Source organism: Amblyraja radiata, chromosome 5 (genome assembly GCF_010909765.2).
Source record: "Amblyraja radiata isolate CabotCenter1 chromosome 5, sAmbRad1.1.pri, whole genome shotgun sequence".
NCBI classification, from domain to species: Eukaryota; Metazoa; Chordata; class Chondrichthyes; order Rajiformes; family Rajidae; genus Amblyraja; species Amblyraja radiata.
Window position 1 is genome coordinate 114,215,340 of NC_045960.1, and position 23,381 is coordinate 114,238,720.

Sequence of the window (23,381 nt, forward strand, 5' to 3'; positions counted from 1 at the left end):
CTTTGGTGATTCTCATGTGAAACACATTGAGAGTTTGTTCTGTTTTGTTAAAGGTACCACGTGTGTGGAAGACTGCTGTTGTTATGGTAACAAGTGTCAGAACTGTTTTAAGGGCCTGTCCCACTTAGGCAACTTTTTCGGCAATTTGCCGGCACCCGTCATAGGTCGTTGCAGGTCACCGAAAATTTCAACGTGTTGAAAATCCAGCGGCGACCAGAACAAGGTACGACTCTTTGTGCGACTACTCGCGACCGTACAGGCTTCACCCCGCCACATGTCGCCTGTACGGTCGTTAGTCGTCTCCTCAGTCGCCCAAAGAGTGGTAGCGTCTTTCTGGTCGCCGCTGGATTTTCAACACGTTGAATATTTTTGGCAACCCATGACGGGGGCCGGCAGTCGCCAAAGAAGTCGCGTATGTGGGACAGGCCCATAAGACAGTTTCAGTTGCCTGCAGAAGAGGTAAAAGAAGTGAACTTGCAAGTAAGTGTTGGTGTTTGCTCCACAGGTGGTTGTGCGTGAGCTTCTGGCTCAGTACGCCAGGCAGTACGAGGAAAGTCCCATGGTTGCCTTACTGAAGCACTGGTCTGCGGCCGCAACTGACAGCCTGAGAACCAGGTACCTTTGGATCACCGCACAGCAGTGCATCTCATGCACACTGCTCTGTCAATTGAATAAGTATGAATAAGTTTATTGGCCAAGTATTCACATACAAGGAATTTGTCTTGGTGCTCCGCCCGCAAGTGACAACATGACATACAGTGACAGTTAGGAATGACACATAAAACATTAAACATTAATAATAAAACATTATTGATTAAACATGTGAATTAAATAAAATACCAGATCAAAGGGAGGCTACAGATTTTTGGCTGTTGAGTGGACCAACTACTCGTGGATAAAAATCTGTTTTTATGTCTGGCTGTGGCAGCTTTGACAATCCGGAGTCGCCTTCCAGAGGGAAGTGATTCAAAGAGTTTGTGGCCAGGGTGAGAGGGGTCAGAGATGATCTTGCCCGCTCGCTTCCTGGCGCCTTGCAGTGCATTGGGAAGCCATTACCATCAATACCGAGCTGGACATTATGGTTAAGAAAGAACTGCAAATGCTGGAGAAATCGAAGGTAGACAAAAATGCTGGAGAAACTCAGCGGGTGAGGCAGCATCTATGGAGCGAAGGAATAGGTGACGTTTCGGGACAGGTTGAGTGAGTGGGCAGATGCAGTCCCTGGGATGGCGGGACTGTCATATGAGGAAAGATTGAAAAGACTAGGCTTGTATTCACTGGAGTTTAGAAGGATGAGGGGGATCTTATAGAAACATATAAAATTATAAAAGGACTGGACAAGCTAGATGCAGGAAAAATGTTCCCAATGTTGGGCGAGTCTAGAACCAGGGGTCACAGTCTTAGAATAAAGGGGAGGCCATTTAAGTCTGAGGTGAGAAAAATCTTTTTCACCCAGACAGTTGTGAATTTGTGGAATTCCCTGCTACTGAGGACAGTGGAGGCCAAATCACTGGATGGATTTAAGAGAGAGTTAGATAGAGCTCTAGGGGCTAGTGGAGTCAAGGGATATGGAGAGAAGGCAGGAACGGGGATGATCAGCCATGATCACAATGAATGGCGGTGCTGGCTCGAAGGGCCGAATGGGCTCCTGCCTATTTTCTATGTTTCTATGTCAAGACCCTTCTTTCTACTGATGTGGATGTGGGGGGGGGGGGGGGGGGGGGGGGGGCGGGGCGGGAAGAAGAAAGGAAGAGGCGGAGACAGTGGGCTGTGGGAGAGCTGGGAAGGGGAGGGGAAGGAGAATTGGAGAAGTCAATGTTTGTACTGCTGGGGTGTAAACTACCCAAGTGGAATATGAGGTGCTGCTCCTCCTATTTGCGGTGGGCCTCACTCTGGCCATGGAGGAGGCCCAGGACAGAGAGGTGGGATTGGGAATGGGAGGGGGAGTTGAAGTGCTGAGCCACCGGGAGATCAGGTTGGTTATTGCGAACTGAGCTGAGGTGTTGGGCGAAGCGATCGCCAAGCCTGCGCTTGGTCTCACCGATGTAGAGCAGCTGACATCTAGAGCAGCGGAATGGATAGCACACGAACAATAGCTTTTCACTGTACCTCAGTCCACATGACAATAACAACTAAACTAAACTAACCGGAACTGAAGGAATGAACATGGTGGGTAATGAACATCAGTCTGAAGAAGGATCCCTAGCCCAAATATCTCCCATCCTTTGTTCTCCAGAGATGCTGCCTGAACTACTGAGTTACTCCAGCATTTTGTGTCTATCTTTCCCTGAAGGTCAGGCACTCGAGTCCTGGCAACATTCTCGTCGATCTTGCCTGCACTCGTTCCATCATAGTGACCTTCTACCCACGGTAGGGTGACCAAAACTGAACCCAATGCTCCAAACGTGGCCTCACTTCCTTCAGGAACTGGGAGGGAATGGCAGCACCCCGGGGGAATCCAGGGCACTCCTGAACCAGGGGCCACAGTTTAAGAATAAGGAGTAAGCCATTTAGAACGGAGACGAGGAAACACTTTTTCTCACAGAGAGTGGTGAGTCTGTGGAATTCTCTGCCTCAGAGGGCGGTGGAGGCAGGTTCTCTGGATGTTTTCAAGAGAGAGCTAGATAGGTCTCTTAAAAATAGCGGAGTCAGGGGATATGGGGTGAAGGCAGGAACGGGGTACTGATTGGGGATGAACAGCCATGATCACATTGAATGGCGGTGGTGGCTCGAAGGGCCGAATGGCCTACTCCTGCACCTATTGTCTATTGAAACCAACCGTGTCACGAGGGGAGGCGTGGGTGACTGGAGCTCTATCTGCTGAACCCCTGTGCTGCAGTCTGGGGTGGAGTCCAAACTAGTAAAGAACCTTTTAGAGGGCGGCACGGTGGTGCAGCTGGTAGAGTTTCTGCCTCACAGCACCAGAGACCCGGGTTCCATCCCGACTACGGGTGCTGTCTGTTCTGCCTGGGTTTTCTCCAAGATCTTTGTTTTCCTCCCACACTCCAAAGACGTGCAGGTTTGTAGGTTAATTGGGTTGGTATGAAGTGTAAATTGTCCCTAGTGTGTGTAGGATAGTGCTAGTGTGCGGGGATCGCTGGTCGGCACGGCCCCGTTGGGCCGAAGGGCCTGTTTCCGCGCTGTATCTCTAAACTAAACTAAACCATGAGGATTGCACAATATTTGTGAAATATTTAAGAATGACACCGTACTTTGTGGACAAAACGATCTCGCTCCCTGCTGCTGGGGTCACTGGTGGATCATCCTCCTGTAAACTATTATGCTGTTCAAGGGAAAAAGACACAAAGTACTGGGAGAACAGCGATTCTCCACAGATGCTGCCTGACCCGCTGAGTTACTCCAGCACTCTGTGAAACGTCACCTATCCATGTTCTCCACAGATGCTGCCTGACCCGCTGAGTTACTCCAGCACTCTGTGCCTTTTTGCATAAACCAGCATCTGCAGTTTGTTGTGTCCCTATACATTTTTGAAACTTGAGTAATGTTTTTGTAATATTGCAATTGCTTAACGTTTTAAAATCTAGATTTAGAACAGTCGCGACAAAAAAGCCCTGGACCCGCCTTTTGCTTTCAAGGGGACGGGTAGATTCTAATACGGGTGAACAAAAACTCTTCCTCATTCCGCACCAATTCCAGTAAAGTCCTTGAACTTAGTTTGATGGAGTTCAGTTCTGTGCTTGTTCAAGTGTATATTTACTAGACGAGGCTGTGGAAATCGTCATGCCTGGATCCGTAACCAGAAACATGCGCTCACAGGAGCTGGGAAGAAGGACCGCAGTATTTGTGCTTCCGGGAACCAGCACCACAAAACATCAAGGGAGGAGAATTATCCATGAAGCCTTCTGGGAAGAAGCTCATTTTCCAATTCAATCTTACACAAGTCATAGTGATACAGTGTGGAAACAGGCCCTTCGCCCAACTTGCCCACATCAACCTGTCATATGCTGAGAGAATGGAGCGGCTGGGCTTGTGTACTCTGGAGTTTAGAAGGATGAGAGGGTATCTTATTCACGGGAACTATCTGTACGTTCTCCCCGTGACCACGTGGGTTTTCTCCGGGTGCTCCGGTTTCCTCCCACACTTCAAAGGCGTACAGTTTGTGAGTTAATGTAGTTTAGAGATACAGCGCGGAAACAAGCCCGTCGACCCACCGAGTCCGCGCCGACCAGCGATCCCCGCACACAACCGCTATCCAACACCAACACACACCGGGGACAATTTACAATTCCTGCCGGAGTCAACTAACTTGCAAATCGTTACGTCTTTGGAATGTGGGAGGAACCCGGAGCACCAGGAGAAAACCCACACGGTCACGGGGAGAACGTACAAACTCCGTACAGACTGGACCCGTAGTCAGTATTGAAAGCAGGTCCCTAGCGATGTAAGTCAGCAACACTACTGCTGCATCACCAGGCCGCCACAGTTGGCTTTGGTCAATTGTAGATTATCGCCAGTGTGCAGGATAGTGCTAGTGTATGGGGTGGCCGCTGGTCAGCCTGGGCTCGGTGGGCTAGAGGGCCACTTTCCGTGCTGTATCTGTAAAGTCCCGGGATGGCGGGACTGTCATATGCTGAGAGAATGGAGCAGCTGGGTATGTACACTCTGGAGTTTAGAAGGATGAGAGGGCATCTCATTGAAACATATAAGATTATTAAGGGATTGGACACGCTAGAGGCAGGAAACATGTTCCCGATGTTGGGGGAGTCCAGAACCAGGGGCCACAGTTTAAGAATAAGGGGTAAGCCATTTAGAACGGAGACGAGGAAACACTTTTTCTCACAGAGAGTGGTGAGTCTGTGGAATTCTGCCGGTTCTCTGGATACTTTCAAGAGAGAGCTAGATAGGGCTCTTAAAGATAGCGGAGTCAGGGGATATGGGGAGAAGGCAGGAACGGGGTACTGATTGGGGATGATCAGCCATGATCACATTGAATGGCGGTGCTGGCTCGAAGGGCCGAATGGGCCGAAACTGGCCCTTCGGCCCATCCTGCCCATGCCACATGGCCTAATTCTACTTCAATAACTAAAAGTAAATTCTGGTGCTGTATCTCCTAAGTGTAGAGTCATAGAGCATAAACGACAGCCATTTGGCCCATCAAGTGTGTGCTAGCTCCCCCACCCAGCCAGACCCATTCTTCTGGTCTTTCCCCGTTGCCCTGCTGTACTTAGTTACAACTGGTTTGCACGCAACAAAAGCTTTTCGCTGTAGGTTGGTGCATGTGACAATAAACTAAACTGAACTGAATTAAACGTCTCCTCTTCTGTATTCAGTTACAGTTCAATCTGCTTGCAGTGTCCAACCTGGCAGCTCCTATTGTAGATCATAGCAACCCAGATGAAAGAAAAGTACACATTGTACCAGGGTCTGAAGAAAGGTCTCGACCCGAAACGTCACCTATTCCTTTGCTCCATAGATGCTGCCTCACCCGCTGAGTTTCTCCAGCATTTTCTCCAGGGGTACTGATTGGAGATGATCAGCCATGATCATATTGAATGGTAGTGCTGGCTCGGAGGGCCAAATGGCCTACTCCTGCACCTATTGTCTATTGTCTATTGTTTTGTCTACCTTCGATTTTTCCAGCATCTGCAGTTCTTTCTTTAACATTGTACCATCTTGGTTTTACATCAGTCAAACTAATCTCCTTATATCAATGAAATGATCCTCCACCCACAGGAGTTTCCACTTTGAAGGGTCTGTGGAGGACCCAGGCTGCGAGATCTCTCACCAACCGCAGCACTCTCACACGCACAGCAGAGAGCTGCCGCTACCTGGAGTGCACACGAGTGGGCTGGCCGAATGCCTGACACTATTTAGAAAATAGGTGCAGGAGTAGGCCATTCGGCCCTTCGAGCCTGCACGGCCATTCAATATGATCATGGCTGATCATCCAACTCAGTATCCTGTACCTGCCTTCTCTCCATACCCCCTGATCCCTTTAGCCACAAGGGCCACATCTAACTCCCTCTTAAATATAGCCAATGAACTGGCCTCGACTACCCTCTGTGGCAGAGAGTTCCAGAGATTCACCACTCTCTGTGTGAAAAATGTTTCTCTCATCTCGGTCCTAAAAGATTTCCCCCTTATCCTTAAACTGTGACCCCTTGTTCTAGACTTCCCCAACATCGGGAACAATCTTCCTGCATCTAGCCTGTCCAACCACTTAAGAATTTTGTAAGTTTCTATAAGATCCCCTCTCAATCTCCTAAATTCAATGTGATCGTGGCTGATCATCCCCAATCAGTACCCCGTACCTGCCTTCGCCCCATATCCCTTGATTCCGTTAGCCCTAAAGTTCAAAGTTCAAAGTAAACTTTATTATCAATTCAAATAATGCAACAAGTAGTTACACAGAGGATTGAAATTGCGTTTCCCCATACTCCAAATGTGCAAGTAATATTTATAACACAGACAGACAATATACCAATAAAGATAGACAATGGACATATACATTCTATAAAATATTCCCAGTGTGCCAGAGTGTAGTAAAAATGTTGAGGTATGTTATTAAGGTGCAATAATAAAAGGTGCAATATAGAAAAGTGCAAATAGCATCCTGCAGACATTGAGTTAAAGTTATTTTGACAGTCAGTTGGTCTTTGTTTGTGTAATGTTCATGGAATTTTCTTGAGTGTGTTGAGTAGTCTGATGGCCTGAGGGAAAAAGCTGTTTTTGAATCTGGTGGTTTTGCTCCGCATGCTGCGGTAACGCTTGCCGGATGGTAGGAGGGTGAACAGTTTGTGTGCTGGGTAGGTGGTGTCTTTGATGATATTGGTTGCTCTCTTGCGACAGCGAGATGGGTATAAGTCCTGGATTGCTGGTTGGGGTGATCTAGTGATCTTCTCCGCTGTCCTCACCACTCTCTGTGGGGCCTTCTGGTCAGCAGCAGAGCTACTGCCATACCAGACTGAGAGACTGCTGGTAAGAATGCTCTCAATGGCACCCCTGTGAAAAGTGGTGAGGGCAGAAGGGAGGAGGTCGGCTCTCCTCATCCGTCGAAGGAAGTGAGGCGTTGCTGTGCTTTCTTGACTAGGGAGATGGTGATTAAAGAGCTAAATCCAACTTTCTCTTGAAAACATCCAGTGAATTGGCCTCCACTGCCTTCTGCGGCAGAGAATTCCACAGATTTACAACTCTCTGGGTGAAAAAGTTTTTCCTCACCTCAGTCCTAAATGGCCGACCACTTATTCTTAAACTGTGACCCATGGTTCTGGACTCCCCCAACATTGGGAATTTTTTTCCTGCATCTTGCCTGTCCAATCCCTTAAGAATTTTATATGTTTCTCATATGATCTCCTCTCATCTTTCTAAATTCCAGTGAATATAAGCTGAGTCGACTCATTCTTTCATCATATGACAGTCCCGCCATCCCGGGAATTAACCTGGTGAACCTACGCTGTACTCCCTCAATAGCAAGAATGTCCTTCCTCAAATTAGGAGACCAAAACTGCACACAATACTCCAGGTGTGGTCTCACTAGGGCTCTGTACAACTGCACTAGTACACCCTGTACTAGGACCTATTTGCTCCTATATTCGATTCCTCTTGTGATTGGCTTTCTTCACTGCCTGCTGTACCTGCATGCTTACTTTCAGTGACTTTTAAAACAATGAATTGGGGGTCACATTAAGAAACCGGATTGTTTGATGCATTGCTTTACAATCATTTGGTGTGTCATCGAGTCCTGGGCAAGAGAGACAAGTGTGATTTATTGGCATATGTCCAGAAAAGAACAATAACATTCTTACACACAACAATACAACAGGTTCATAAGATCATGTGATCGGAGCTGAATTAATCCATTCGGCCCATCAAGTCTACTCCACCATTTAATCGTGACTGATCTATCTCTCCATCCTAACCCCATTCTCCTGCCTTCTCCCCATGACCCCTGACACAGGTCTGTAAACAAATCGCCCAGTCGATAATATAATAAGTAAGTAAGTAAAATGTTTCATCATGAATATGTTTAATCGCAGGAAAAATGTTCCCAATGTTGGGCGAGTCCAGAACCAGGGGCCACAGTCTTAGAATAAAGGGAAGGTCATTTAAGACTGAGGTGAGAAAAAACGTTTTCACCCAGAGAGTTGTGAATTTATGGAATTCCCTGCCACAGAGGACAGTGGAGGCCAAATCACTGGATGGATTTAAGAGAGAGTTAGATAGAGCTCTAGGGGCTAGTGGAGTCAAGTGATATGGGGAGAAGGCAGGCACGGGTTATTGATAGGGGATGATCAGCCATGATCACAATGAATGGTGGTGCTGGCTCGAAGGGCCGAATGGCCTCCTCCTGCACCTATTTTCTATGTTTCTATGTAAGTAAGTAAGTAAGTTTATTGGCCAAGTATTCACATACAAGGAATTTGCCTTGGTGCTCCGCCCACAAGTAACAACATGACATACAGTGACAGTTACGAATGACTCAGAAAACACGATACATTAATAATAATAAAACATTAATGATAAAACACCATTGATCAAGCATGTGAACCAACAAAATAAACAAAACACTGAAAGAAGTTCAATAAATAAAATGAAAAAATGAAAAAATGAAAGCAAAACCAAAATCAAATGAAGCCCAAAGTCTCCAGTGTAATCCAGGCAGTTTGTAGTTAAGAGTTTAGTTGGAGTTCGTGGTATCCAAGAGCCTGGTTATTGTTGGGAAGAAGCTCTTCCTGAACCTGGCTGTTTCAGTTTTCAGGCTAGTCTGTATCTTCTCCCTGTTGGCCTGTCTTGTGCTGTGCTGACCACTGTTATAGTCACGGAAACAGGCCTTTGGGGCCAACTTGTCATGTCAACCAACATGCCCCATCTACACTAGTCCCATCAACCCGCGTTTGCCCCATACCCCCTCTAACCTTTCCTGTCCATGTACCTGTCCAAATATAGTCCTTGCCCCAACTCCCACCTCTGGCAACTCGTTCCATACACCCACACCCCCCAGGCTCCTATGATCTTTCTTATCTCACTTTAAACTTAAGTGCCCTGGTTCTTTATTCCCCTATACTGGTAAAAGAGTCGACTTGGGCAGCTTACAGCCCAGTGGTATGAATATTCTAACTTCAGGTAGCCCCGGCATTCCCTCTCTATCCATCTCTCCCCCACCCAAGTCGCACCAGCTTCTCATTTTCACCCCACAAACAGCTAACAATGGCCTGTTGCCTTTATCATCATTACTTTTTTGCATATCTTTCATTCATTGTTCTTTATCTCTCCACATCATCGTCTATATCTCTTGTTTTCCTTTTCCCTAACCAGTCTGAAGAAGGGTCTCGACCCGAAGCGTCACCCATTCCTTCTCTCCAGAGATGCTGCCTGTCCTGCTGAGTTACTCCAGACCTCTGTGTCTATCTCTGGTCTGCATTAACCCTATCTATTTCCCTTAAGATCTAATAACACATCTTAATAAGATCACCCCTCATCCTCCTGCGCTACAAGGAATAAAGTCCGACGAAGCACAACCTCTCCCTGTAGCTCAGGCCTTGACGTCATTGCAACGTCCTCATAAATCGTCTCTGCACAATTTCAATAGACAATAGGTGCAGGAGTAGGCCATTCGACCCTTCGAGCCAGCACCGCCATTCAATGTGATCACGGCTGATCGTCCCCAATCAGTACCCCGTTCCTGCCTTCTCCCCATATCCCCTGACTCCGCTATCTATCTCTCCCTCCTAACCCCATTCTCCTTCCTTCTCCTCACAACCCCTGACACCCGTATTAATCATGAATCTATCTATCTCTGCCGTAAACATATCCTGCTGTCATTGTTGATAATTAGTTAGGAGTCACGAGTGTTTTATTGTCATATGTCCCGGACAGGACAATGAAATTGTTACTTGCTGCAGCACAACACAATATGTGACTATGTAAACATTGTATATAATAGGATAAAAAAGAAAAAGTTCAATAAATAACAAATATAGAGCAAATAACAAATAATAATGTAGTCTTTGGCAATTCAGAGCTCAGAGTTTATTTGTTGTTGTGTTTAATAGCCTGATGGCTGTGGGGAAGTAGCTGTTCCTGAACCTGGACATTACAGTCTTCAGGCTCCTGTACCTTCTACCTGATGGCAATGGTGAGATGAGTGTGTGGCCAGGATGGTGTGGGTCTTCGATGATGTTGGCTGCCTTTTTGAGGCAGCGACTACGATCGATCCATCGATGGAAGGAAGGTCAGAGCCGGTGATGGACTGGGCAGTGTTTACTACTTTTTGTCGTCTTTTCCGCTCCTGGACGTTCAAGTTGCCGAACCAGGCCACGATGCAACCGGTCAGCATGCTCTCTACCGTGCACCTGTAGAAGTTTAGGAGAATCCTCTTTGACATACCGACTCTCCATAATCTTCGCAGGAAGTAGAGGCGCTGATGTACCTTCTTTACAATTGCATCAGTGTGCTGGGACCAGGCTGACCAGAAGTGAGCACAATACTCGGGAGTTTAGAAGGATGAGAGGGCATCTCATTGAAACATATAAGATTGTTAAGGGCCTGGACACGCTAGAGGCAGGAAACATGTTCCAGATGTTGGGGGAGTCCAGAACCAGGGGCCACAGTTTAATAATAAGGGGTAAGCCATTTAGAACGGAGACAAGGAAACACTTTTTCACAAAGAGAGTGGTGAGTGTGGAGGCGGTGGATGCAGGTTCTCTGGATACTTTCAAGAGAGAACTAGATAGGGCTCTTAAAGATAGCGGAGTCAGGGGATATGGGGAGAAGGCAGGAATGGGGTACTGATTGGGGATGATCAGCCATGATCACATTGAATGGCGGTGCTGGCACGAAGGGCTGAATGGCCTCCTCCTGCACCTATTGTCTATTGTCTAAATGTGGCCTCACTATCATTTTGTACATAACATCCCATCTTCTATACTCAGTACACTGACTAATGAAGGTCAAAGACATTCTTGACCACCCTATCAACCTGTAATGCCACTTTCAAGGAATTATGCACCTGTACTCTTAGATCCCTTTGCTCGACAACACTGCCCGAGGTTCTGCCATTCACTGTGTAGGTCCTGCCCTGGTTTACCCATTCCTCAGCCCATCTGCTCAACCAATCATGATCATGTGATAGGAGCAGAATTAGGCCATTCGGCCCCATCAAGTCTACTCTGCCATTCAATCATGGCTGATCTATCTCTCCCTCCTAACCCCATTCTCCTGCCTTCTCCCCACGACCCCTGACACCCGTACTGATCCAGAATCGATCTATCTCTGCCGTAAACATATCCTGCTGTCATTTTTGATAATTATCTTCACTATCTGTGATAACACCCACTTTAGTATCATCTGCAAACTTGCTGGTCGTGCCATCCAGATCACTGATATAAACCACAGACAGCAATGGGCCCAGCACTGATCCCAGAGGGACACCACTAGTCACAGGCCTGCAGTCTGCAAAACAATCCTGTCACCATCACCTTCCACTTCCCTCCATGAAGCAATTATCTCAACAGTCTGCCATCGCTCCCTGGATCCCATGCAATCTCACCATCCAGAGCAACCTACCATGCAGAACATGGTCAAATACTTTGCTCATGTCCCGAGGAGCAACATCTATAGCTCTGCTTTATCATCCATTTCTGTTAATCAAAAAAACTCAATCAGTCCCATGTTCCCAGGTGAAAGACCAATGTCGAAAGGGGATGTGCAGGGCAGATTTATTTTTACACAGTGGTGGGTGCCTGGAACGTGCTGCCAGGGGTGGGGGTGGAGGCAGGTAGGGTAGTGGTGTTTAAGAGACTTATGGATAGGCACGTGGACATGTAGGGAATGGAGGGATGTGGATCATGTGCAATCAGTTAAGAGTTGGTCTTGTCATCATGTTCGACATGTTTAGAACGGAGACGAGGAAACACTTCTTCTCACAGAGAGTTGTGAGTCTGTGGAATTCTCCGCCTCAGAGGGCGGTGGAGGTCGGTTCTCTGGATGCTTTCAAGAGAGAGCTAGATAGTAAGTAAGTACGTTTTATTTATATAGCACGTTTTAAGTCAACTCGCATTGACACCAAAGTGCTTTACATAAAATAAATAATTAGTTTCCATACAAACCATAGAAAAAGGTTAAAAAGATAGTGCTCTTAAAGATAGCGGAGTCAGGAGATATGGGGAGGAGGCAGGAACGGGGTACTGATTGGGGATGATCAGCCATGATCACATTGAATGGCGGTGCTGGCTCGAAGGGCCGAATGGCCTACTCCTGCACCTATTGTCTATTGACATACAGTTATGAACTTCAGTAAGGGTGGGGGGCAGGGTTGGGGGGGGGGGGGGGGGGGGGTTGTAACCTAAAATTGGATAATTAAATGTTGATGCGATTGGGTTGTTAAAACGTTAATGTGCTAGGAGCAGAATTAGGCCATTCGGCCCATCAAGTCTACTCCACCATTCAATCATGGCTGATCTATCTCTCCCTCTCAACCACATTCTCCTGCCTTCTCCCCATAACCACTGACACCCGCACTAATCAAGAATCTGTCAATAGACACAAAAGCTAGAGTAACTCAGCGGGACAGGCAGCTTCTCTGGAGAGAAGGAATGGGTGACGTTTTGGGTCGAGACTCTACTTCCTCAGAGGAAACGTCACCCATTCCTTCCCTCCAGTGATGCTGCCTGCCCCGCTGAGTTACTCCAGCTTTTTGTGTCTTTCTTCGGTTTAAACCAGCTTCTGCAGTTCCTTCTTAGACAAGAATCTGTCAATCTCCACCTTAAAAATATCCATTGACTTGGCCTCCTCAGCTGTCTGTGGCAATGAATTCCACAGATTCACCACCCTCTGACTAAAGAAATTCCTCCTCATATCTATATTACTAAAAGTCTGATCTTGACCACTTCCTGTTGTTCTGTATATTGATTTTAGAAAAAATGCTGCCACTTACGGCTGTGTTTTTTGGCCATCTTACTCAGAGTCCCCCTCCGCTGCGCAGGACAAGAGGATTTTTCCCATCGATTAAAAATAAAAGAGTTATTAGCGTTTAAAAAATGTTGAGATTCTCTCTCCTGAAGGCCACGCCCCTTCTGGAGGGACTATAAAACCCGGAAGTGTTGAGTGTTTCAGTCAGTCTCTGCAAGATGGGGAGCGAGAGGGTCACGTCTCTCAGTCTGAGCTGAACTATGAAAATATAGTTTGGAAATGCTCAAGCTGTGCTGCCTTTGCTTTGGAAATGCTCAAACTGTGTTGCCTTTGGTTTGGAAATGCTAAACCTGTGTTGCCTAATTAAAGTTGCATTGCCTAATTAAAGTTGCCTTGCCTAATTAAAGTTGCCTAGTCTAATTAAAGTTGCATTGCCTAATTCAAGTTGCCTTGCCTAATTAAAGTTGCCTAGTCTAATTAAAGTTGCCTTGCCTAATTAAAGTTGCCTTGCCTAATTAAAGTTGCCTTGCCTAATTAAAGTTACCTTGCCTAATTAAAGTTGCATTGCCTAATTAAAGTTGCCTTGCCTAATTAAAGTTGCCTAGTCTAATTAAAGTTGCCTTGCCTAATTAAAGTTGCCTTGCCTAATTAAAGTTGCCTTGCCCAATTAAAGTTGCCTTGCCTTCTATGTATAATTATAAGTCTAATCTTGACCGCTTCCTGTTTGCGCTTTATATTGATTTTAGAAAAAACGCTACCACGTATGGCTGTGATTTTTTGCCATCTTACTCAGGCCCCCTCCGCTCATCAGGTGCCGAGGATTCTTCCCATCGATTAAAAAAAAAAGTTATTAGTGTTTAAAAAATGTTGAGATTCTCTCTCCTGTCAATCTTGCCATGAAGGCCAACGCCCCTTCTGGTGGGAGGGGGAGGGACTATAAAACCCAGAAGTATGGGCGTGGCTCAGTCTCTGCAAGATGGAGGAGGGAGAGGTCACGACTCGCTGTCTTTAGTGGCCTTGCACCCTGCTTGAAGTGGTAAGAAACTGCACTTGAATTTGGTGGCCTTGCACCCTGCTTGAAATGGAATTTCAAGGAATAGCCGTGAGTCAACTGCCAGCTCACCAACCGTGAGTGAGTGAGCTGCCAGCACAACAGGCTTGAGTGGCTGAGCCACCAGCCCAAGAGTCCCTTCAGCCCACAACACCCATACTAGCCCTCTGGAAACCAGTCCCTTCAGCCCACAACACCCATACTAGTGCTCCAGAAAGCCCCCCCCCCCCCCACTGGCCACCAATATTGGAATTGGTGGAGAGGTGGAATATTGCATTGGGGGACCAGCCCTCCCGTGTGATGCTGGGACCCAACGGGTCCCACTTAGTCTAGTACTTCCTAAAGGTACATCCTTTTATTCTGAGGCTGTGGCCTCTGGTCCTAGATTCTCCCACTAGACATTCTCTCCACATCCAGTCTATCCAGGCCTTTCACTATTGGGTAAAGTAGATAGGGTGGTAAGAATGGTCTGAAGAAGGGTCTCGACCCGAAACGTCACCTATTTCCTTCGCTCCATGGATGCTGCCTCACCCGCTGAGTTTCTCCAGCATTGTTGTCTACCTTGGGTGGTAAGAATGACTATTTGTTGAGATGTTAAGCGATGCGTTGGTTTCCCAACAGTGTCCTGGCCTTCAACACAGAGACCGTGGGCAGCCTGAGCTTCCTACTCAAAGCTCTGAATTATCGGGAGAGGGTGCTTCAGCGCAGCCTGGCGGCTCGACTCTACAGCAAGGTAAATCCACTGGGATCACCGGTTTCTCATCATTCATTTGCTGCTCTTCAACTCATTACACATTTCCAAATAAGTAGAGTCACACAGCACGGAAACAGGCCCTCTGACCCAACTAATCCACGCCAACTAACATGCCCCATCTAAGCCTGTCCCATTAGCCTGCGTTTGGTCCATATCCTTCTATGTACCAGTCCAAGTTACTTTTAAATGTTGTTATGCAGGGACAGCAGACAGGTAAACATGCAGATACAGCAGGCAGTGAAGAAAGCTAATGGCACGTTGGCTTTCATAACAAGAGGAGATGAGTATAGGAGCAAAGAGGTCCTTCTGCAGTTGTACAGAGCCCTAGTGAGACCACATCTGGAGTATTGTGTGCAGTTTTGCTCACCTAATTTGAGGAAGGACATTCTTGCTATTGAGGGAGTGCAGCGTAGGTTCACCAGATTAATTCCTGGGATGGCGGGACAGTCATATGTTGAGAGAATGGGGCGGCTGGGCTTGTATACTCTGGAATTTAGAAGGATGAGAGGGAATCTCATTGAAACATATAAGATTATTAAGGGTTTGGACACGCTAGAGGCAGGAAACGTGTTCCCGATGTTGGGGGAGTCCAGAACCAGGGGCCACAGTTTAAGAATAAGCCATTTAGTACGGAGACGAGGAAACACCTTTTCTCACAGAGAGTTGTGAATCTGTGGAATTCTCTGCCTCAGAGGGCGGTGGAGGCCGGTTCTCTGGATACTTTCAAGAGAGAGCTAGATAGGGCTCTTAAAAATAGCAGTCAGGGGATGTGGGGAGAAGGCAGGAACGGGGTACTGATTGGGGATGATCAGCCATGATCACATTGAATGGCGGTGCTGGCTCGAAGGGCCGAATGGCCTACTCCTGCACTTATTGTCTATTGTCTATTGTTATAGTACCAGCCTCAACTACCTCCTCTGGCAGTTCATTCCATACATCCACCACCCTCTGTGTGAAAAAGTGCCCCTCAAATTCCTATTAAATATTTCCTCTCTAAACTTATACCTGTGTCCTCTGGTTCTGGATTCCCCTACTCTGGGTAAAAGACTCTCTGCATTCACCCTATCTATTCTTCTCATGATTTTATACACCTCTATAAGGTCACTTCTCATTATCTTGTGCTTCAACGAAATAAAGTCCAAGCCTGGATTTATCCTATCTATTTCTCCCATGATTTTATACATCTAAGTTATGCCAAGAGAGCAATAACCAACCTGATCTCCCGGTGGCTCAAGCACTTCAACTCCCCCTCCCATTCCCAATCCGACCTTTCTGTCCTGGGCCTCCTCCATGGCCATAGTGAATCCCACCACAAATTGGAGGGACACCACCTCATATTCCGCTTGGGTAGTTTACACCCCAGCGGTATGAACATTGACTTCTCCAATTTCAGGTAGTTCCTGCTTTCTCCCTCTTTCCCCTCCCCTTCCCAGCTCTCCCACAGCCCACTGTCTCCGCCTCTTCCTTTCTTCTTCCCGCCCCCCCGATCCCCCACATCAGTCTGAAGAAGGGTCTCGACCCGAAACGTCACCTATTCCTTCGCTCCATCGATGCTGCCTCACCCGCTGAGTTTCTCCAGCAATTTTGCTACACTAACGCCTCTACTTCGTTTAGAAGGATCAGGAAGTCCGGCATGTCCCAACAACCCTTCCCAACTTCTATCGATAGGCCCGAGTGCATTTTATCGGGATGCATCACAGCATGGTTTGGCAACGACTGCATCCAAGACCTCCTAGACCATCGCATAAACCAATCCAGTGACTCCATCTACATCTCACGCTGCCTCAGCAAGGCCAGCAGCCCAGACCGTCACACACACACAAACCAACCTCCCTTCCATTGACTCCATCTACACCTCACGCTGCCTCGGCAAGGCCAGCAGCCCAGACCGTCACACACACACAAACCAACCTCCCTTCCATTGACTCCATCTACATCTCACGCTGCCTTGGCAAGGCCAGCAGCATCATCAAGGACCAAACTCACCTCCGCTCACTCCCTCTTCTCCCCTCTCCCATCGGCAAGAGGTACAGAAGTGTGAAAACGCACACCTCCAGATTCAGGGACAGTTTCTACCCAGCTGTTATCAGGCAACTGAACCATCCTATCACCAACTAGAGAGCGGTCCTGACCTCCCATCTACCTCATTGGAGAACTTTGACCTATCTTTAATTAGAATTTACCGGACTTTATTTTGCACTAAATGTTGTACCCTTTATCCTTTATCTGTACATTGTGGACGGCTTGATTGTAATAGACAATAGACAATAAATAGGTGCAGGAGTAGGCCATTCGGCCCTTCGAGCCAGCTCCACCTTTCACTGTGATCATGGCTGATCATCCCCAATCAGTACCCCGTTCCTGCCTTCTACCCATATCCCCTGACTCCGCTATTTTTCATTGCTATCTAGCTCTCTCTAGAAAGTGTCCAGAGAACCGGCCTCCACCGCAACTCCGAGGCAGAGAATCCCACAGACTCACAACTCTCTGTGAGAAAAAGTGTTTCCTCGTCTCCGTTCTAAATGGTTTACCACTTATTCTTAAACTGTGTGGCCCCTGGTTCTGGACTCCCCCAACATTGGGAACATGTTTCCTGCCCCTAGCGTGTCCAAACCCTTAATAATCTTATATGTTTCAAATACTGTTTCTGTGTTTCTGTTGGCCCATTGCTCTTCATCTATCAGTGAAACTGAGCATAGATTACCAAAATTGTATCCTTGGACTATCTTTGATCAGACTTTACTGGCTTTACCTTGCACTAAACATTATTCCCTTTATCCTGTATCTGTGCACTGTGAATGGCTCGATTGTAATCATGTATGACTGGTTAGCACGCAACAAAAGCTTTTCACCATACCTCGATACACGTGACAATAAACTAAACTGAACTGGGACGTTATGTTGGAGTTGTACAAGATGTCGATGAGGCCACAATTGGAGGATTGTGTTCAGTTTTGGTCGCCCTGCTATAGGATGTTATTAATCTGGAAAGACCCAGAGAGAAGATATATGAGGATATTGCCAAGGCTCGAGGGCTGAAGCTAGAGGTGGGACAGGCTGGAACTTATTTCCTTGGAGCCCAGGAGGATGATCTAATAGAGATTTAGTTTAGTTTATGATTGTCACGTTTGCCAAGGTACAGTGAAAAGCTTTTGTTGGGTCCCATCCATTGAAAGAAAAGACCGTACATGATTCTCTGCCTCAGAGGCCGGTTCTCTGGACACTTTCAAGAGAGCTAGATAGGGCTCATAAAGATAGCGGAGTCAGGGGATATGGGGAGAAGGCAGGAACGGGGTACTGATTGGGGATGATCAGCCATGATCACATTGAATGGCGATGCTGGCTCGAAGGGCCGAATGACCTACTCCTGCACCTGTTGTCTATTGTCAGTCTTCTTCATCACCACCTGTGACCCCATTTTCCATGAATGATGTGCTTACACTGTACTACATCACTGTGTTCGACGACACCCCTGGCGTTCTCTGTGACGGTCCTGCCCTGATTGCCAAGTCTCCAGGGCCTGATCTATAGGGAGAGGACTGGGCGGGACTGGGCTTTAATCATTGGAACGCAGTTTGAACCTGTAACTTGCAGCACCTAAGATGCAAAGTTTCCAGCCAAACAAAATTCAGCCCAAATAGTTTTGACGGAAAAATTTGCATTGAGAAGTGGATCAATAAATCAATTCAACTTTAAATAGGGATTCTGTTTTAACATGTTCATTTTTTACACGCTGCAAACCAGCTGTATGTGTTAAAGCATCGAAGATAAACACAAAAATATTGGAGTAACTCAGCGGGACAGCGAGAGAGAAGGAATGGGCATCCACTGATCATCCTTTATTTATTGATCCACTTCTCAATGCAAATTTTTCCGTCAAAACTATTTGGGCTGAATTTTGTTTGGCTGGAAACTTTGCAAATAAATGTCAATGAAACACTGCAGATGATGGAATTGTACCCGCTTCTACAGCTTCCTCTGGCAGCTCATTCCAGATACGGGCTGCCCTCTGAGTGGAACAGTTGCCCCTGATGCTCCTCTGAATTCTCTCCCCTCTCACCTTAAGCCTGTGCCCTCTAGTTTTAGAATCCTCTACCATGGAGAGAAGACTGTGAGCGTTCACTTTATCTGTGCCCCTCATGATCTTGTACACCTCAATGAGGTCACCCCTCAGACTCAGTAGACAATAGGTGCAGGAGTTGGCCATTCGGCCCTTCGAGCCAGCACCGCCATTCAATGTGATCATGGCTGATCATCCCCAATCAGTACCCATATCCCCTGACTCCGCTATCTTTAAGAGCCCTATCTAGCTCTCTCTTGAAAGCATCCAGAGAACCGGCCACCGCCCTCTGAGGCAGAGAATTCCACAGACTTACCACTCTCTGTGAGAAAAAATGTTTCCTCGTCTCTGTTCTAAATGGCTTACCCCTTATTCTTAAACTGTGGCCCCTGGTTCTGGACTCCCCAACATCGGGAACATGTTTCCTGCCTCTAGCGTGTCCAAACCCTAAGGAGCTGGGCAGTGTACCTTATGCTCCTAAATGATGGGTATTTTACAGCAAGCTGTTCATTGTTCTTGAATGCTAATGTGCACCTTTTCGTAGGTAATGAAAAACAAAGAGGACCCCTTCAGCTCCTGGAACTCGTGCCTCCACCACGTGACGTGCCTGGCCCTGGCGCACATCCATCGAGGTCAGTCGGCTTCTACACATTGTTGTGTCCCACCTGTACCTGTTCAGGTTTAGCACGCTAATCCGATAATCCTGATATACGAGTGTCCAGAGGATCTGGGGTAACGGAGGAACTGAAGGAAATCCACATTAGGCAGGAAATGGTGTTGGGTAGACTAATGGGACTGAGGAAAGACATTCTTGCCATAGAGGGAGTACAGAGAAGGTTCACCAGACTGATTCCTGCGATGTCAGGACTTTCATATGAAGAAAGACTGGATAGACTCGGTTTGTACTCGCTAGAATTTAGAAGGTTGAGGGGGGATCTTATAGAAACGTACAAAATTCTTAAGGGGTTGGACAGGCTAGATGCAGGAAGATTGTTCCCGATGTTGGGGAGGTCCAGAACAAGGGGTCACAGTTTAAGGATAAAGAGGAAATCTTTTAGGACCGAGATGAGGAAAACATTTTTCCCACACAGAGAGTGGTGAATCTGTGGAATTCTCTCCCGCAGAAGGTAGTTGAGGCCAGTTCATTGGCTATATTTAAGAGGGAGTTAGATGTGGCCCTTGTGGCTAAAGGGATCAGGGGGTATGGAGAGAAGGCAGGTACAGGATACTGAGTTGGATGATCAGCCATGATCATATTGAATGGCGGTGCAGGCTCGAAGGGCCGAATGGCCTACTCCTGCACCTATTTTCTATGTTTCTATGTTTCTATGAAGGCTGATAAATCCCCAGGGCCTGATGGTCTGCATCCCAGGGTACTTAAGGAAGTGGCTCTAGAAATCGTGGATGCATTGGTGATCATTTTCCAATGTTCTATAGACTCAGGATCAGTTCCTGTGGATTGGAGGGTAGCTAATGTTATTCCACTTTTTAAGAAAGGCGGGAGAGAGAAAACAGGGAATTATAGACCAGTTAGCCTGACATCGGTGGTGGGGAAGATGCTGGAGTCAATTATAAAAGATGAAAAAGCGGCACATTTGGATAGCAGTAACAGGATCGGTCCGAGTCAGCGTGGATTTACGAAGGGGAAATCATGCTTGACTAATCTTCTGGAATTTAGTGGAGATTGGCCTGCTCTTGATTAAGAGTCACGAGTGTTTTATTGTCATATATCCCGGATGGGACAATGAAATTGTTACTTGCTGCAGCACAACACAATATGTAAATATGTAAACATTGTATATAACGGGGAAAAAAATAAAAAGTTCAATAAATAACAAATATAGAGCAAATAACAAATAATAATAGTCTTTTGCAGTACAGAGCTCAGAGTTTATTTGTTGTTGTGTTTAATAGCCTGATGGCTGTGGGGAAGTAGCTGTTCCTGAACCTGGACGTTAGTCTTCAGGCTCCTGTACCTTCTTCCTGATTGTATTGTATTCAAATTTATTGTCATTGTCTCAGTTAGAGACAACGAAATGAATTTCCCTTACAGGCAGTATCATAAAAATAAATAAATAATAATAAATAATAAAACATATTAAAAATAAAATAGAATTTAAAAAAAAGCACAAACACAGAAAGTCCACGACACAACATAACACAGTGGCACCAAGGTGAGGAAGGCACCATAGTCCAGCCAGCCTCCCCTCCGTTCTTCCCAGATGTTCACTCGTGGTCGAGGCCTTCCGAGCACCCGCAGTCGCCACCCCGGGCGGCCTGATGCTCAGGCCCTCTCGCCGGGCTGATGGAACGCCGACGCCGAACCCCGACGGTGAACATCCTCCTCAGCGGCCCGGACCTCCCAATCAGCCGCCTCCCACCGGAGTCCGCAGCTCCCGAGTCCACAGGCCGAGCCGGGCAGAGTCGCAGGACCCCACGATGTTTGTCAGCGCCGCCCGCGTTGGGAGCTCCGCGAACCACAGCTCCAGGATGTCGGTGCCGCAGGCCCAGCACTCCGGGCTCCAGACGGCGATCCCCGGTAAGGCATCGCCAGCCCCGCGATGTTACAGCGCTGTCCCGCCGCTGCTGGAGCTCTGGTCGATCCCGGCAGGAGAGGTCGCGCCAATCCAGTAGGTAGGCCGCTGGGGGGGGGGGGGGGGGGCGAGGACGCGACTCGAATAATAGTCGCGTCTTCACCAGGAAGCGGCTGAAGGACGGTATCCCCCGCACCGTGCCCTCTTCCCCCACATTAAAACACAAAAAAAACACACTTTTACATAACTAAATAAACAAAAAAACAAAAAGATACCGGGCTGTAGGTGGAGGCTGCTGGCACCAGCGCCACCGGAAGTACAACAATGGTGAGATGAGTGTGTGGCCAGGATGGTGTGGGTCTTTGATGACGCTGCCAGCCTTTTTGAGGCAGCGACTATGATAGATCCCTTCGATGGTGGGGAGGACAGAGCCGATGATGGACTGGGCAGTGGTCACAACTTTCTGCAGTCTTTTCCGCTCCTGGACGTTCAAGTTGCCGAACCAAGCCACGATGCAGCCAGTCAGCATGCTCTCTACCGTGCACCTGTAGAAGTTTAGGAGAATCCTCTTCGACATGCCGAATCTCCGTAATCTTCTCAGGAAGGTATCAAAGGCTGTTGGGAGCAGGCAGGAGAATGGTGTTGAGAGAAAGATAGATCAGCCTTGATTGAATGGCGGAGTAGACATGAGGGAGGGGCTGAATGGTCAAATTCTGCTCCTATCACTTATAATCTTATACCAGCTGTCAAGGGAACTCTAACACCACCTGAAGAGAATTATGTGGGTCCAGCCCTGATTGATTCTTTGCGTTTATCTCTGACCCAAAACGTCACCCATTCCTTCTCTCCAGAGATGCTGCCCGTCCCGCTGAGTTCGTCCAGCATTTGTGTCTGGCGTAAAGCTGCATCTGCAGTTCCTTCCTACACATTTTGTTTACTGCTAGGCACTTTAATTCAAAGTCAAAGTCAATTTTATTGGTCACATGCACCCGAAGGTGCAGTGAAATGAATTTGCCAGCAGCGATACACTTAAAAAGAACACACAATACACAATAGAATTTAACACAAACATCCACCTCAGCATTCTTCACTGTGGTAGAAGGCAACAAAGTTCAGTCAGTCCTCCACCTTTGTTCACCCGTGGTCGGGGCCATGAACGGTCGAACACACTCCGCGGCCTGGAAACATAGAAAATAGGTGCAGGAGTAGGCCATTCGGCCCTTCGAGCCTGCACCGCGATTCAATATGATCATGGCTGATCATCCAACTCAGTATCCTGTACCTGCCTTCTCTCCATACCCCCTGATCCCTTTAGCCACAAGGGCCACATCTAACTCCCTCTTAAATATAGCCAATGAACTGGCCTCAACTACCTTCTGTGGCAGAGAATTCCAGAGATTCACGACTCTCTGTGTGAAAAATGTTTTCCTCATCTCGGTCCTAAAAGATTTCCCCCTTATCCTTAAACTGTGACCCCTTGTTCTGGACTTCCCCAACATCGAGATCAATCTTCCTGCATCTAGCCTGTCCAACCCCTTAAGAATTTTGTAAGTTTCTATAAGATCCCCCCTCAATCTTCTAAATTCTAGTGAGTACAAGCTGAGTCTATCCAGTCTTTCTTCATATGAAAGTCCTGACATCCCAGGAATCAGTCTGGTGAACCTTCTCTGTACTCCCTCTATGGCAAGAATGTCTTTCCTCAGATTAGGAGACCAAAACTGTACGCAATACTCCAGGTGTGGTCTCACCAAGACCCTGTACAACTGCAGTAGAACCTCCCTGCTCCTATACTCAAATCCTTTTGCTATGAATGCTAACATACCATTCGCCTTCTTCACTGCCTGCTGCACCTGCATGCCTACTTTTAATGACTGGTGTACCATGAAACCCAGGTCTCGTTGCATCTCCCCCTTTCCTAATCGGCCACCATTCAGATAATAGTCTACTTTCCTGTTTTTGCCACCAAAGTGGATAACCTCACATTTATCCACATTATACTGCATCTGCCATGCATTTGCCCACTCACCCAGCCTATCCAAGTCACCTTGCAGCCTCCTAGCATCCTCCTCACAGCTAACACTGACCCCCAGCTTCGTGTCATCCGCAAACTTG

General features: G+C 47.3%; 1 protein-coding gene across 1 annotated transcript in view; it reads left to right on the forward strand.

Moving 5' to 3' along the window:
* The window catches only part of acoxl (acyl-CoA oxidase like), a 311,202-nt gene that overhangs the window by 264,679 nt on the left and 23,142 nt on the right, over window positions 1–23,381 (forward strand). Inside the window, exons 14-16 of the mRNA XM_033022103.1 lie at window positions 506–615; window positions 14,543–14,654; window positions 19,280–19,367. Of these exons, the coding sequence (XP_032877994.1) occupies window positions 506–615; window positions 14,543–14,654; window positions 19,280–19,367 (310 nt within the window). The remainder of the gene's footprint in view (window positions 1–505; window positions 616–14,542; window positions 14,655–19,279; window positions 19,368–23,381) is intronic.